Source organism: Oculina patagonica, chromosome 2 (genome assembly GCF_052425735.1).
Source record: "Oculina patagonica isolate OP01 chromosome 2, crgOcupat, whole genome shotgun sequence".
NCBI lineage: Eukaryota > Metazoa > Cnidaria > Anthozoa > Scleractinia > Oculinidae > Oculina > Oculina patagonica.
The window spans coordinates 36510139-36527792 of NC_135759.1; the positions used below are offsets into that span (position 1 = coordinate 36510139).

At 38.3% G+C, this 17654-nt stretch overlaps 1 protein-coding gene across 3 annotated transcripts; it reads right to left on the minus strand.

The window, feature by feature from the left end:
- Window positions 1-1249: 1249 nt before the first annotated feature.
- On the minus strand, window positions 1250-17650 carry LOC144644516 (calcium/calmodulin-dependent protein kinase type II delta chain-like). 3 transcript variants are annotated; one of them, XM_078504026.1, is made up of 19 exons: window positions 17406-17650; window positions 17236-17330; window positions 16530-16589; window positions 13272-13326; window positions 12889-12954; window positions 12130-12202; window positions 11896-11998; window positions 11417-11500; window positions 9868-9962; window positions 9155-9196; window positions 8508-8588; window positions 7515-7598; window positions 6279-6327; window positions 5269-5337; window positions 3975-4067; window positions 3760-3835; window positions 3152-3246; window positions 2364-2478; window positions 1250-1520 (listed from the first exon to the last, which is right to left on the minus strand). In XM_078504026.1, exons 1-19 carry the CDS (start codon window positions 17477-17479, stop codon window positions 1403-1405), a joined length of 1527 nt encoding a protein of 508 aa, XP_078360152.1. In that variant the 5' UTR covers window positions 17480-17650; the 3' UTR covers window positions 1250-1402. The 3 variants fall into 3 exon arrangements, with proteins under 3 accessions (XP_078360152.1, XP_078360154.1, XP_078360153.1); XM_078504028.1 differs by lacking the exon at window positions 5269-5337; XM_078504027.1 differs by lacking the exons at window positions 5269-5337; window positions 6279-6327 and adding an exon at window positions 6387-6438.
- Between the last annotated feature and the right edge of the window lie 4 nt (window positions 17651-17654).

A 17654-nucleotide genomic window follows, 5' to 3' on the forward strand; every position in this document is an offset into this window, starting at 1 on the left:
GTCTGTATCATACGAGGATAAAAAATCGGACGACCGCGAGCGGTCCGATGTATCACGAGTATGATACAGACAGAATTGGACGACACTCAGTCCTGTTACCATTCATACCATACTCGAGAAAACAAACACGTTATTTGAGTAAGAGATTTTAATTTCAACTTCAAAGATAACAGACCCGAGAAGAAGTTCACCTAGACAAAAAGAACCACTCAGTTGAATCGTACTAGCAACAAAAAGAGAATTGAAATTTACGTCATGCATCCGCATGTCACAATCAACCGGCGCAACCACCAAGGAAAAATCGTAACGGCGCCAGGCAAAACAAAGTAAGTAACAGCTCTCAAGGAGCTAAAATTATACAACAACCTCAAGAAAGTTCATTGGAGATGTGCCCTCCGACGTTTTGGCTGGGAGAGAAGTTGTGCACACATGGCGCGGAAATGGTGGGAGAGGGCCGCCTGGGCGGGCGGTGATGTTGACGTGGACAGGAGTGACGAGGAGAGTGCCCTGCCGCGGACGGAGACTGACGCTCCGCACGACCGCCGCAGAGCAGGATGCACATCCCCTGATTGCGATGGCGGCGATTTGGGTCGACGTTCGAGCCTCCAAGTCGCCGGTACACGCCCGCGGAAGCGCTCCGCCTGGACCGCCACCGAGCGGGAAGGTGCCGAGGGACATGCGACCCGCCGAGGGCGGTGGGAGAGCCCCGAGAGAGCGAGGGCAAGCGGGGCGAGGGCCTTAGTGGCGAGAGGGGGTGATGGTGTGCGGAGGGGAGCAGGAGAGACAAGGAGGGAGATTTCCTTAATAGTGCTACTATCCCACAGAGAGACCTTAAAAATTAAAATAAATTCCTATTTCCTAATAATAAAATTCGATTAAAAATGGAACTTGTTACATCTTGTGACCAATTCTATATCAATACATCTTTGCACTAAATTATTCTACATTTGAAAATTATAATTATTATAGCAAATTTATAATTTACCTACAACGAACTACTGACAATAATATGTGCATTGAAAATAAATAATATCACTCATTGGCGAGGATTCTGCCTCGTTCTTTTCCTTTTCGATGTCCTTTACTAAAAAAAAACCGGCGATCCTTCATCACAATTAATAACAACAATATTGCTATGATATTATTTACAGCCTTGAATTAAAGACTATAGTTCAATTCTCATTTACGCATCATCAAGACACGAATATTGTTATGCAATGTCTGTTGCAATAAAACTCAGGATTTTATACATCTTGCCCCATTATAAATTAAACAATATTTTCTGGGATAAACAATATTCCTTTAGCAAATGAGATCACTTCGCCAGTATCCGCCATGCATTGCGCACTCTGTAGTCACGTGGCACACCGTTTTCGTGCCATTCAGGTCATGTGACCGATACTTAACTTTCCGGACTACAGGTCATGTTTGATCGGTGGAAATGTACATTGAGCCATTGTCCCGCCTTTTTGTGCCAGATTCGCGTTTCCTCTGATTGTCTAGTCAAGGGTTTTCCAGCACTGCCAAACAGATCGAAAAAACAAACACTCAGAAATTGCAAAGGAGATGAATAAATACTTTTTTCTAATAAGCGTGAACATAGGTAAGTGGGAGGGTTGGCGGCTGAACGGGCGATTATTGAGTGAACACATAACATACATAATATTCACTGGGTTGGATTGTCAAACGCAAAACATTTGGCATGAGGTTATGGCGAACGGACCAAGCGCAGCAATGGCTTTGCGAAATGACTGAGAGCCACATATTTTTTAAGTTAGGTTTTAGATTGGTGTCCACAATTAGGAGAGGGGATTATTCAACTCAGCTAAACATTTCTGACAAGTAAATAAAGTTATTATTATTACAATCAACTCTTTCTAAAACGGACACCGTCGGGACCGGCTCTTACTGTCCGTCTTAAAGAGGTGTCTGTTTTATAGGAAGTTTAGTTGCAGTAAAATGACTGAAAGACGGCAGGGACGAGATTAACACCAGGTGTCCTTCTTATGGAGGTGTACGTTAAGAGAGGGTTGGCTATATTATATCCGGCCCAACCAAACTCAGCCAAAAGGTAATTTATCATTAATTTCACCGTTATGAGTAAAACTGAGTAGCGCGCGCTAAATAATTTGTTGACGTGTGGAGAGCGGGACTGGCTCACGGCAATCCATCCTGCCGCTCGCGGTATTGTGAATAACTTAAAGTCTTTTTTCTTAACACTGATGGCATAGAGAGTGGGATAGTAATAAAAATATCTATCTAAGGGTTCTGGTAGTTACAAAACGCTTTTGTCCTAGCTAAAAAAAACATTTGCACGCCAGACGTGGATACATTTTATATCGTAATTTTTACAGTAACATTACCTATTGATAAACTGTTGAAGTCGAACGTAGCAGATACAAGCAGCATCATCACCCAGCATATGAACGTGTGGTGACAAAATGGTCGTATTGATTGGTGTGGCTCTTTTGCTATGAACTGAAAAGAAACAAATCGGTTGATTTAAAATCTATAAAGCACGTCGATAAGAGGCTTTATGGAGAAGTCCTTTGAACCTTACAAATCGACCACATTTTTTCAACTAGCTACTCGCCCTCGTTTTCAACGGAAGTAGGTCAACGTAGTGAGGCCAAGTTACGAGATGACAATCACTCAACTAACAGTCTGATGCCCAAATCCCTCTATGAGACACGCCTGCACAGAATCGTGGTAGTTGTATTCAGGGTTACATAGTCAAGTGCATGCTTTGTTGAATGCAGCTACCATGATTCCCTGCAGGCACGTCTCATACAAGAAATAGGCCGTTTGTGAGTTACCTTTTGCCTCTGTTTCAAAACGAGTCTACGTGCGAAACCATTCAAATGAAAATGAATTTGATTTGCATGAATATGGACCTGTAGGTGAAACTCATTTTCATATCAATGGTTTCGCACGTAAACTCATTTTGAAACGGAGGCAAAGAGTAACTCGGAAATGGCCTATTGCGCATTGTTTAAATAAACGCTCTAGCAGAAATCCAACAAGCACAATGTTATGTATTTTAAGGCCAATAATTTATGATCATTGTCGCTTTCAAGGGCAACAAGCGCGCCAAAAAAATATAATAAAGAACGACAACTCAGAAAATTGATCCACTTATTTTTAAACTCACCATTGTCAAAATAGAACTTGTGGAACTCTAGTCCTTCAACCAAGTTACCTAGAGCTTCTGGTTCAAATGATGTAAGACGAGGGTCAACTAATTTGCTGAAACAGAACAAAAGAACGGCTTGACTGTTGGAACTGTGTAGTCTTTGTTTACCATGGGTTTACGTTTTTTAAGCTTTGTATTTGATCCAAAATGCTCGGGCAACTGAGAACAAACCTGTTGTTCTCATTTGACGTTTCTAAATTGCTTCGCTCCCAAAGTTTAGCAACGCTGGTGGTGATGCAAGTTTTCAAAACCTGATAAGGCGATCCTGGCGAAATAACGTTTGAATACATTTTTTAAGTTTTCCTTCAAATGCCTTACAGATCAAATCCATGTTGTTTCTACAGCCAAGTTTCCAAATTTTCCCGCTTTTGCCGGTTCACTGTAGTGTTTCGGCGACTTTGGCAGGTGTAATAACTACGGTTTCGGTAAAACCGCTATTGAAATATCGTTAGAGCACAATGCAAGACTGGTAGATAAGTAACATTATACCCGCGCGCGTACTTACACTAGAAAAAAAAAATCATAATAACTGATTCATGAATATCGAAAATGCATATCAGACTTACCTGTAAGTTTCGAAGTCTCCTGAGGTTATACTTGTAATTAGCTTCTGAGTTAGCTGGATAATATGTTGCTCTCGAGCTAAAAAAGAAGACGAACCATGTAATCTTTATATCAAAAGTAATTACTACACAGCTGTCTGAAGTGTTGGGGGGGGGGGGAGGGGAGGGGTGGGTCTGTCAGTGGGTGGATCGGTAGGTCGGTTAGTCGTTATACTAACCTTTATTAGCTGCTACATCAACCTCGTGCTCATCTTCCGAGTGTGCCATAAGTTCTTCATCTGATCCTTTTTTCTTGCTGACAAAAGGTCGTACTGCAATTAATGTCAAACATGAAAATCATTGAAGGTTTTCTTCCTATCTTCTAAAAATGGTTTAAATAGAGGATAAGTTCCTAACCTGGAATCTCTTAGAAGGTTTTTACTATCCGGGGAGGGGGAAGGGGGTGGGGTGAAAAATAGGAAGTTTGGGCAGGGACCTTGCTCAGGGAAATGGGATTTCAGACTAGTTTCTCGTAAAGTGTGCAAAAGACAAAAAAAAAACAACTAATAAAGCTGCTTTGTAATGCTTATTTATTGGTAATTTCGTTCGCTTTATGGTCCCTGATGAATTCTGAAAAATTGGCTTGTTGGGTGCCACTGCTTTCCCAAAAGGTTTTCAAACATAACATGTACATATATATTTGTACTTGGGCAAAGGTACTACCAACCAACCAAAAATAAAAATAAAAGAAAAGCATGCTAAGTTTCAACAATTTCACCAGACTAACGTATTACCCTATGCTCGTGACACGATTGAACCAATGGTTGCTATGGTGACACGTGATTAAATACAAATTAATGCGAACTTCATGTGAGTTTGTACATTCATGAACATGAAACGGCTAACAAAAGAGCGAATTTGTGAGTGTCAATGATGAGTCTGGTTATATTAGTAGCACAAATGACAAGCTGTAGATGATTGTGAAATTACAGGGCTCGTATCATTAACCCGAACATTAGCAACCTTTTAAACAAAGTTGTGAAAAGGTAGTAAGCTCATTCCTGTTTAAATTTAGCAACATTCTTTAAAGTCAACTTAGCATCCACAAAAGTGAGATTGCAGAAACAATTAACGGAATTAACGGTTTTTAAATTTAACGAAAAACAAAAACTCAACAAAGTATAAAATTCTTATGGAAACTGTTAAGTATCGTGTCAGTATTCTCTTAAAACGTTAATGATTATCATTTCCTGAACTAATTTTAAGTCCGTCAAGTGATTTACCTTTCAGTGATTTAAGTGTTCATGGCACAAAACTTTAAAGAAAATTGACCATTCTTGTAACTTTGTAGCTGCTTTTGGACTTTCACACTGATTTTGATTTGAAGATCAAATAACGAAAAAGAACAAAGCGCTTTTTTTAAACTACTACAGATAACTAACAACTGAGTGAAGGTGCATCCGACATAAACACCTTGCGCATGCAATTTAGCTAAGAAAGGATTTCAGATATTACAAACGTTTCTCTACTAACAGCGTGTTATTGTTCCTCCTCGAGGGGTAGATTTTTGTTGTTCTACTGTGGCTGCAGGCTTGAAAACGACTGGAATTACACAGAAAATCTCTTACTGCAATATCAGTTTATTGCTTGAAGTAAAGCAAGCTGACCTCACAGTAAACAAACAAAACAACATCACCACAAACAAAAACAATAAAAACAAACAAGCTAATAATTCGAAAAGTTGTAAATTCTTTTGTTACGAGGGTGGAACAATGAAATAACATTATTCTTCTTGAGACGATTAAATACACGCATCCATACGAAAAATGAATCATAAAGTTCGGCCAGTGTTCTTTCAGAGAGCGTTAGAAACAGAATTACTTTCCTAACTTTAGCACACAAAAGTTGTTATCTCACCCTGTAGTTCGAAGATGCGCCGAATGTTGATCATGAAGGGGTAAAATGAAACTCTCAAATGTTGTCGCAAACTGTGAACTACTAATCTTGTACGCTTCAAATGGCCAAAACAACAAAAACAACAACAGAAAAGTTGTTTAAATAAGCAACGTGTACTGATGCTTATAGCAATTACCAAAAAATAAAAAAAGTGAAAACTTGGCAACCCGTGACCGCAAAGAGGATGGTAAGGCTGTGGTTAGAAGGAAAGCCACAGGGCATGGATTATCACAAGGCATTGCTTTTCAATCTGTATTCAAAAGACTAGTTTTTTTTTTTAACCCAAACCTTAACGTTCATTTATTTTAAATAAGTGCCAAACGTTTACCTTTATTAGATTTAGAAGAAAAATTTAAAGAGTTTAGAGGCGACAAAATTTATGTTCGCCTCAGCGTGCAATATAACACTGTTTTGCCTTCGTCGCCATCTTGACCATTTTTGATGAAAACAATTTTAAAAGTCCCTTTTAACTTTTAATTCCGGAAGAACTGAACACTGCTTACTAGGACTGAGCTTTTTATTTTTTTTGTACAATAGTGTTTAGATTTACGTTTAATATATTTATTTTCACTGAATTGTTTGGTTACCTGAGTTAGCAGAAAACCTACGAGCCACAATGGTTGTTAAGATGGCACCCTGCAACGATAACAACATTGCGACATCAATGAAACTCCACGAAGAACACTAAATTATACCTGCAGAGAGATTAAAATTACTTGTTGCCAGGATAGTGGTGAGAATTGCGCCCTGAAGAAACATCAAACAAATCTCAGTCACAAAACATACATACATAGGTTCAAGGAATACTACAAAAAAAGACAAGCTACACTACGAGCAGACCCACTTAAAAAAAAAATACTGAGGTCATTACATGGAAACTGAAATCCACCGTAAGGAAAAAGATGGCGGCTGTATGTCACAATACCTTGTGAACCTAACATGGCAGACAATAGAAACATAAAAAGCCATATTTTCCGCCGATATTTGTCACTGAACTTACAACATTGCGTATGCCAGTTTTGGTACTTTTAGAAATTGTCTGTGCGTTTTGATAAGCTTTTTCACTTTTTTTTCGTGGGCTTCGAATTATGGGTCATGAAATGTACCAGTCGCCATCTTTTTGCCTACGGTGGATTGTCCCAATCGTATAGACTGGTTCAAAATGATTTGAGACGATCGGGGAGATCTGGACGAATACAAGTAACTGTTCACCACACCTTAGACTACATAGCTGGCGGGTTTGCCGCTTTCTTTTGCCACCGGACGCGGTTTGCTCAGCTCTGTGACTGCTTAAAACTTGTGTCTAACCAATCAGAGCAAACAAGCTGAGGTTTTTAGCATATCAGGTAGGAAACTAAAAAGAATAGTGATTTTCCCGCGTTTATCGCGCCGCTACCCTAGTACTACGCAGACGATATATATTCTGCGCTCGTCAAGCAACTTTTCTTCTTTTCCTCTTGGAGATCGAGAATTGAGTGACGAGCCCAAAAACCGTCTGCATAGTGGGCTACCTCATTGGCTACATACTTTTTAGGTTCGGGCTCTAAACTTAAAAATATGCAGTCTTGTGCATAAAATGAAAGATTGGGTGCTATGATTCAAAACCTGTAAAGTACCCAAATTCATAAACCACTTCATTAAAATACAATCCCTCTTCAAAATGTTCTGTTGCTCTTTCAACAAGTGATTACGCTAACAGAACGTTCGGGCATAAACTTGTTTAGATTTCATCCTGTCAGTGTGGTTAATTCTTATCAGCACCGTTTCCTTCATGTTACAAAAATGTCTTTTCGATGTAAATTGATTTTATTCAGGACACTAACCTTAAGTTTTCTTCTTGCATTGAATTTCTTCAGTCCGTCTAGAGTTTCTTGTCTGTGTACTTTAGAAGCCACACGTTCACGGTTCTAAAGAAATGTTTTTTTTTAACATGTTATTCATGTCAATACAGCCCATCCCTCGTACTAATAAACACTGTAAACCTATTCTACTTTGCAGTCTTAAAACCAGGTTTGGCGTTCTCTTACATGTGGATGAGCAAAGAAATTCTGTCGAACGGGTCAGTGGTACTCTTGCACAAAGGAACGACATTTTGCAACGTTTTTTCGCAAGGGCGCAACAGAAAAATGCAATAAAAGTTGAACAAAATAATGCATTGATTGAAGGTCACAGTAGGTGAAAGTAAAAACGTGATATGTGCATATAGAGCGGTTTTCACTTGAGTTCCGAAAGTAATTCTCGTTTGCTTTGGTTTTGCATTACTACTCTCAGCGATAAGAAAACTCGCGCCACTTTCTCAGCCAATCAGAAGTTAAACCAAAACCAATCGTTATTCGCTCGCGCACGTTTTCCCGCGCTTCATGCTGGCTACATGAATTTGCTTCGAGTTTTGACTGGATCACTGGATTGCCTGTGTCCTTTGTGATTGGCCAGGGTGATTACCTTGGTTTTGTTTTCACGACACTCAATTAAAAACTGCTCTAAGTCTATTCTTTTGGATCGACAAATCTAGTGGGAACCCGGGAGTAAAGGCCTGGGAAGGAAAGAGAAGGGCGAGAAGCCTTTTTTTGTATTCCTAACGCGGCGTAACCGGAATAAAAGAGAAAAAGTTTTGCAACACTGCGCAATATTTTGCAACAAAAAAGGACCAAGAGGCAGAAACCACTGAGAAGGTGGGACTAAACCAAGAGTAAGCCGGACGTCCACACCTCAGACTGCTCACACTCTCTTTCGGTATTTTGTAAGAAAAAAAGTCTTTTGATTGGTTCTTTTGCTTCTATAAGCATGATTATATAAACCAAAGTATTTTTGCATACCACGATCCATGGATGTTTTAGTGCCTCAGATGCAGTGATCCTCTTGGACCCATCAACAGATAACAAAGTGTTTATAAGTTCCTGTAATGAAGACAAGGCAAAAAAAGAAACGACCTGTTAACCTGGATTTCTGTTATCAACGAATACAGTAATGCCTTTCAATTTCGTGATGGTTGATGATTCTTGAAAATGAAACATGCAAAAAGGTTTTAAAAATAAATGGCCAATAACATTAAAACTTGTCCCATATGTTGTAGCAAACATTTTCCCCAACATATATAAACCGGCATTCATTTTTATGAGTACTTTTCATATCTACTGCATGCAAAATAAAATTTTCTTGTTAGACTACCAATAAGCAGACCACAAACTAAAGTATTTTATATTTAAGTGTACCTGGACTGAGATATTCATTTGAAATTTAATTTTGACAAACACTCCTGTACCCCTGAAGGGTACCAAAATCCATTATGGGGTGTGGCTTGAGTTCATTTTTTCCCCTTAAAAGTATTTGTGCCAAAAATTAATTTTCAAACTTTCTGAAGTATGGCAAATAAGCATCTCCCTTGTCAGCGCCATACAGAAAGTCCTCATCCTAAGCCATGATGATTGTTATTAATAATTATAATAGCTAATGTAGAGCTCACCTTTGCCTCATCTGTAACTGTATCCCATTCTGGTGATGGGTACTAAACATAAAAAGCAACAAAAATTATAATTAACAACAAAAAAACTCTTGCACAAACAACAGTATAACATGCCGTTGTGTATTAAGTTACTATAAATAAATAATGTCTCCACTGCGGTTTTTGCATTTGGCTAGCTGGCTAATTTAGTGATGCATTATATACTGTATTGCAGCAGTATTTACCACACAACAGGTGAAAAAGGACTTATTAAATGACATCTGTAACTGTCTGGGGATTGGGCATCAAAACATCATTGACCAAGAAAGTTGGCCTGTATTACAATGTCCAACATCCATATTTTTACAGTTAACCGTTGTTATCATTCACTGTAGTCACTATCTGTCTTTTCATTAGCAAAGAGCTTACAGTTAATTCTGGGAATCAGCGCAAACTACAAATTATTCACTAAATCTGGTAGCAGATTAGTGAATAATCTGTTTTTGCAAGAGTATAAATTTTTGCTTTGTGTGCAGCGATCTCTTGTTGAGTTAAACTTGATCTCTGTTCAGGTAACATTAATTTTATTCCTGTAGTTAGTTCCCAGTCCTATTCAGCTTTTCATTATTGATTGTTTGATCGCACACAAAAGAAGGACAGAACCAGTCAACCACCTCATGGCATAAAGCGATGCCGTCATGAGGTCATCACTTAAAAAAAGAAGTATTACTCACATCATAAGCACCAGCCTTTATCTGAGAATATAGCTTGTGTTGATCTTCATCCCAAAATGGGGGATAACCAACAAGTAGTATGTACAAGATAACACCTATTGAAAATACCAACATACACAACTACATGATTTATTACATATCTAAATAATGTTCGCAGTAATTAAATAAATTATAAAAAAATATAATCATTTTGTTGGGCAAAAAGCATGGCATCGTAGCTTTCTGACAGGTAAATAATTACTAGATCTGTTTCATCATCATCATCATCATCATCATCATCATCATCATCATCATCATCACATCCTTCATTATTTACAGTAAATACACAATACCATTATTAAGCACAATGCTTCTGACAGGGTCTGGAAGGGTATTTTCGGGATCCGGGATTTGACTAAACTACAGTGCGGGATTCGGGAAAAAGCAAGATATCTTGACGGGATTCGGGATTTAACTGCTCTCCGGGAAGTGGGATTAACCGAAATTTAGGCACGGGATGCGGGATTTTTAACCTTTCTGTCGGGAAATCGGGAAGTCGTCACGACACAAATGAACGTTCAGGCAGCGAACACGAATCAACCGGGCGAGCACGCGGTGTATCGTTTCAGATAAGACGCGGTCGACACTGTTCCTGTAAACTTCTTTAGTGCTCTTTCATCAAACTGATGTATGAATAGCGATTTCGTTTTTTGCACGCGTAAGTTCAAAATACCAATCGAAAGCACCAATCTACATTTTACTTTTTCTAGCTTTTGCAGAAATTAATCTTCCATTTTTGGGGGGGAGGGGAAGAAAAACGGGCTTCGGGATTGCCATTTTTAAAATGTGGGATGCAGGATTTTCCTAAAAAAGGACCAGGAATGCGGGATCAGGACCCCCCTTCCAGACCCTGTTCTGAGGTTGTGTACTATAGACCCTATGCAAAAATGGTTGTCATTTATTTCTGTTGTTTGGTCGAGTTCCTTAAAATGCTGGTGGTGGTACTTAAATATATACCAAATATTATGCTATTCTGAGAAGTTTCAGTGTTTTGGGTTAAATGGCTGCAAAGTTATGACTCATTCAAATTTAAGAGATTTGTATGGGAAAATTCACCCTGGCCTGCCTAGCCTCGTTTTCATGTTTTTGGCAATATAAATGTCCCTGTAACTTCCCATGAGATGAAAGTAATAGCCTTTAAACTTCGTACACTGATTTACTATGACTTTATCTTTGAGTTAGAGTAATTTAATTTTGTTGACAAATGATTCTTCTGGGAGCCGAAAATTATCATATTTGCATAGGGTCTATATATTATAGGAAATCTAAATTTATTATACAATTGCAGGCCAAGCCTAGCTATGATGATAATTAACAATAAATAATTTCCATGAGTGTGTGTTGGGAATGTGGTCAACATAGTGAAGCCACTGATTGAGAAAAAAGTGGACAGGAAGGAATCTTCTATTAATACTGCACCACAGCTGCCTCTTCAATGATTCCCTAGGGGTGTCACTAACAGAGTTCACCTATTGGTTATAATTATAAGTTCCCTACATGAAGCACTTACCACAGGCCCACAAGTCGACAGGCCTGCCATATGGCTCCTTTTTGAGTACCTCTGGAGAAAGATATCCTGGTGTACCTGCAAATCCTGGGAAAAAGAAGAAATAGAAGATTCAAATTTTAAAGCACAACTAATAGAACAATAATGTCTAATGAATGTTGAATGTCTAAAGAAGAATGATTTGGATCTCAACAACAAACAAATACCAATAATGTTTGTGATCAAATAAAGTCAAATAGACAATACAGATACAGATTCCTCACGCTTAAACTTAATCAATGTCGCATACAAATGTTTTTATATGGGTCCCCCTCCCCCTTGCAACCCTGATCGTGCCAGATTAATAAGGAAATCTTGCTTGTATAATATTTTTGAACCCCAAACATTGAGATGGGGCATTGGGAGAAAAAGAAGAAATTGCACAACACTTTTGAAAAGGGTTGTAGCATGTGCCCTGCCCACCCCTCCCCCACTGTACTCACCATACCAGCCTTGCTTGTCACCATCTACTTCAATGGCTAATCCAAAGTCAGCTAGTTTAACAGCAGCACCTTTCTCTTTACTTGCAAGTAGCAAGTTCTCTGGCTAAATAAAAGAAGAAAAAAAAAATAAACAATTTTAGATAAAGTGAAAGTTTCAACATTTGAAAAGACTTGATTTTTAATTATATACCATTATTATTAAATGTGAAAAGAAAGTTGCATGAGTTCAAGTACCTTCAAATCCCGATGAACAACGTTATTTTGATGGCAGTGATAAACACTTTCCAGTATCTGCTGAATGCAGTGACTTGAAGAAAAAATATAAAATAAAATAAAGTTATTAAGAAAATTAATTACATCTTATGATATTGATATCTAGGTTTATATTCTGTGGCTACCACACAAATGCATAATTATTTGACTGAATTAATTATTAAAATATTAATAAAACATGCACATCTGTACCTGAATGGGGTGCTAATTCAGAAACAGAAACGGCTGATGCCAAGAATAGATTTAACATAATACTTAAAAAAATTATACTCAAATCATGTCAATAATATAGACAATAGAGGCAATAGTTTGCATTGTGTACCCAGGGTTTCATATAAAGGGCCAGCCACCAGGCAAATTGCCCCGCTGTGAACACGACTTTGCCCAGCTGTTTTTAATATCATATATGACTTCGGCTGAGGGTATGGTCTTACTGATACTTTGCCCGGGTGCAAAACCGTGATGCCCACTTGCTCCAAACTTAATGAATTTCCTGTGTACCATCAACTAATAAGAGACGATAACTTAGAGAAAATTAACAATAACAACTTTCAAACTTACGATCAGGGGCGGATCCAGGATTTTTAGGGGGTTTTTTTTTTTTTGGGGGGGGGGGGGCTGATACATGTACATTTATTTTTCACGTTAGGAAATCCTTAACACAGGGTTAACCTCAAGATTGGATTTTCTTTTATATATTAACTATTTTATTTTAATTACCTAGCATCAGCTTCACTATAGTACTCTCTAGCAACAATGTCTTCAAACAATTCTCCTCCAGTTACCCTGCAGTACAAAATGGGGACATTTCAGCAGACATGACTACATGTACATGGCTGGTTAAACAGCACTCAGCAGAATTTTGCAACCTCCAAACCTGTAAGAAAATATGCTCTAAAAGCTGTATTTCTGTAGCTCTATAACAAATAGAGTTAATAGGGGCCAACCATTTTACTTCAGGGGAGTTTGGGGGGGGGGGGGGTATTCTGCAAGTGCATGTGTGCAAGAAAAAAAGGTCTGTACATGTAAAGTTGTCCCCTTTAAAAGTAGCCATAGGAAACGGCTTCAAAATCTACACGTAAAAGAGTCCTTACAATACTTACAAGTCAAACACAAGATAGTGGTATCCTTCTTCAGCAATGCTAGCATGAAGTCTGACTGCATAGACAAGAGACACAATCCAAGTTAACTACAATGCCCAAGATAAAATGTACATATTTATTATATGGTTTTACAGTCAAGTATTTTCCATGTCATGACATGGAAGGCAACTGACAGGTCTACTGCAACGGTTCAAAATCACCCATGCTGGACCATAAAACGGAAAGAAATTGGCACCATGATTTGGAATTTTAAACCATGTACAATGTACAAGTGGCAAGAGCTGGGAGATATAAAACGAAATTGAGGCAACTGAACTTGCTCAAATTTCCTGTGCCTCCCATGAGGTGCTCCTGTTCAATTCAGTCTCCATCCTTTCTAAGGATGATCAAATTTTCCACCCTTAGAATGGTTATGCAGGGGCGGATCCAGGATTTCAAAAGGGGGGTGGGGTGGATGGCAGACCATTAGGGCACCCTAACCCTAACCCTAACCCTAAGTGGCGGCAGACGGCGAAACGTGGCATAACAACAACCAGAGAGAGCTAATTCTTCTTTCTTTCTTTATTTTCTATTTCAAATAAAGTGACATTTCGAATTTTTTTTTACTGAAAAAAGGGGGGTGGATATCCACCCTATCCACCCCCCCTGTATCCGCCCCTGTTATGACTACTTAAAAGAAGGAAAAGGAAAGGGAAGAAAAGCCTGACATGTAGGCTTTCATTTGGGCCTTATGTCCCAAGGTTTTCAGCATTTCTGAAAAGGAACAGCCAATCAAAGTCATTCTCACTGGTCCTTGTGTTACCCGCGAGGACTATAAGAAAATCTCATGTGCTACACATACATGACACCTCAAGAACAGACCACGGTGTTGATCTAGCTGACAAAGCCTTTAAGATAACATGTACTTGAGATAAGATCACCCATATCAAAATATTACAGGCATTCTTGTGGAAGAAGGTTATGTAATAGGTAGAGAATGTCTGTGGATGCCACACAACAAAAACATTTAGAACAGAACAACAAGAAGGCTCCTTGCATATACAAATGAAAGAAATATTACCAAGAACATCCCAAAAACCAACATATGCATATGTTACTATGGCATATACAAAACAGCGTCACATTATGTGCACTGACCACATTAATCTAATGAGACATCGACAGTATCTGCTAAGCTACAGACAAATTTCACATTTCCCTTGACATTTCACCACCCTTCAAGGTCACAAAAACATTATTGTGTAACAAAAAGATATTTATCAGGTGAATTTCCTATCTGCCCCATCCCCCTTCACTTAAAAATAAAACATATGTAATAGGTTTAAACTAAAAAAGTCGACCCACAAGAATGAAAAGGATCTTAACAGCTTTAGTAGTGAAATTTAAATTCAATCTAATAGTTTTTTTGAATATATATTTGAGTTTTCTTTCTTTTTCAGAGAACATCGCAATGTTCAAATTCAAGACAGAAAAACGAGATTAGCCAGAGCATATTATAATTATGACAATATTAGGGAGCAAAACAGCTTGGAAAATTTAAATTGCAAATGATTGGAGAATGGAGGTCGTCTGTTTTGCATGCTTTACAATAGGGAAATAAACCTGTACAAATAGAATAAACAGTACTTAATGAACAGTGATCCCACACCTCCCTGTTAGGAAAAAGATTTTAATTAACACTTTCAGGAACTGAGATTAACCTCATTAGCTCAAGGATTATGCCTCAAATAACACCCTAAAACAAAAACTATCTTAAAAACATTTCCATGTAGTTGAAAAACGAATAATTCAGATTTGCTTGAAAAGAATTCTGTCGCCCGTGTTCAAGTTGAAGTCAGAACTTAGCAATGTAATTGCAGAAATTAATCATCTAATCTAGTTCATTGGTGCCACTCAAATTGATATCTGTGTTAATTTAATTTCTATCTCAGTCTGACTTGATAATAACTTGTGATTTTAATTAAAATTTCCTGATGTTCACAAGCCTTACATTTCTATTTCCCTCTTTTTCTTCAGCCTGATCTTCCCATCAATTATTAGCAATAAAAATCTTCGGAAAGAATTAAAACTAAAACACATCCGCAAGTGCGGACCAGTTTTTAATCAATAAATAATATACAAATTGCACAGCAAGACGCCTTGTGATTTCCTCGTTCTGAGAGCAGTTTTTGCTCCTCAACCTGCTCTCCAATTGTTGTTGGTTTCCGAATCAAGATTTTTTAGCAACAATTTTAAGTTTTTTGGAAGTGGTAAGCCATTTCAGTGCTCGTATTACATGTACATAACGTCGCGTGCGACTATACTCCGAAATCGATGCGCGCCATTGTTTCTTTCCCCAAACAAAAATACAAAAATTATTACTTAGAAGACTGAAAATCACTTGACAAAGTGTTAACACTATCGTCTTAGCTACAGCGTATAGAATTATACGGGCGGTGTTGTTTTTGACAACAATACAAGATTGAATGGTCTTGCAATAAATAAAATAAAAAACTTTTCGCGTATTTCCGATAATCTGCAGCTGGGGTAAAGTTTTCAAATCGCGGAATTAAAAGCAATCAAAACCGCCACCTCCGCAAACCAAATGTGAAATCTTATCTAGTGTGGAAATCCAGACAATTCATATACTAGATTTCGAGTTGCGCTACAGCTCAAATTAATAACTACCAGGTTAAAAGCAAACGACAGATCGACTGCGGCGCGATTCCACGGGGTTCATTGATTGTGTGGGAAGACTTCACAGTGTGTGACGAACAACACAAACGATTCAATAAACTCAAATTCACACGCTTGCAATATAAAGGGAGAGGCTGTATGAGTCGCAACTTTGCACCCAGGAAAATCCAGGCTACACAACTGCACGCGCGCCAATTAACGAGTCATTTGTACTCCCTTTCAGGGCAAGCTTAACGATGAGAGGGCATTTACATGACATCTATTAGCGAGACTGACTTTCAGTCTAGTATGTTCCGCTGACATTAAATTAAATGCATTTTTCTCTCTGTTTACACAGTTGTTGAGTTGATCCGACCGTTTAAAAGACTCGAACCGGCGTTTCCTTTCAACGTAAAACGTACTCGATTAAGTCTTCGAGAACGCCACAATCCCATAAACAATAGTCCTTTCCGGCTAGCATATATCTTGAGGAAATTATATATTACACATAATATTTCCAACATTTTAAATATCTTATTTACGGGCCTCCAATTTCCTTGGCGTGATATATCTGCTAGAATATAAAATGTATTTTCTACCCACCGATGTTGGCGTGCTTCAGAAGGCGACATATTCTGGCTTCTCTTTCGAGCTTTTGAAGATCTGATGAGCAAAGAGAAAATATTAGTGGATTTATCTGAGCAAATATCAAAGTATGGTCGACACAGGTGAAAACTTTTCTCTCTCTCTCTCTCCCACTGAGAATTGATGTTTTGGGTTCTCTGCCGTTGAAATATTAAATTCGTTCTGGTAAAACTTTCGATCGCGCACAAGCGACATCTGGTTCGCATTTGGGAATATTATTTCATCGTAAGCTTACATGTCTGTTGAAAACTTAAACCTGATATATTTTCATAAAAGAATTCCTAGAGCTACCATAAAACAACATAAACAATTTCCTTTTGGGAGCTTTTTCTATTTGCAATAAGATTCTATTTTCTTAACATCCTTGAACATAAAAGACGCATTCGTTGTATGGGAAAGAATAACCCTGCTCGTGCGAAACAAAACTGCCATTCAAGAATGTCTCGTTCTTTGAAAAATCATATTCTAGTTTTTCTGTGTAAGTCTTTCGATCTAAATCTGAGAGCCCGGGCAAATTTTGTACGTGTACATTCAAATTCGATGCAGGAACGCTTAAAACAAGACCGTCAGTTTTATAGCTTTCTGTGTGTTACCTTTTGATACTAAACCCAAGAAACGATTCAATCCGACAAAATCATGAACAAGTCAAATCACACTTCCTTACCCCTAGATGATAATTTTCTTGTGTTGATAATTTTCGCGGCATACTCAACTTTCGTCTCCTTGTGTACACATCGGCGAACAATGCTGAAGGCCCCTCTGCGAGCGACAAACGCGGAACAAAATTAAAATCTACATCCACGTAAGTTGAAATCGGCCCACAGCAATACTTACTTTCCCAGTTCCTCTTTAAGCTCGTAAGTCTCGTGAAATGCCTGTTTCGAGACCTGAGGAGAACTGCCCGCCATGTTTGAAGTCCACTCAACTTTGTTATTCTCTTCAATGATTGATCGATTGTACCAATCGACGTCACGTGACCCCACAACTCGACGCTACTTTTTATGCAGGTTTTTCTTTTCACCCCAAGGAAAATCCATAAACACCGGGACTCAAATATGACAATAACTAAACACCATAAGCATG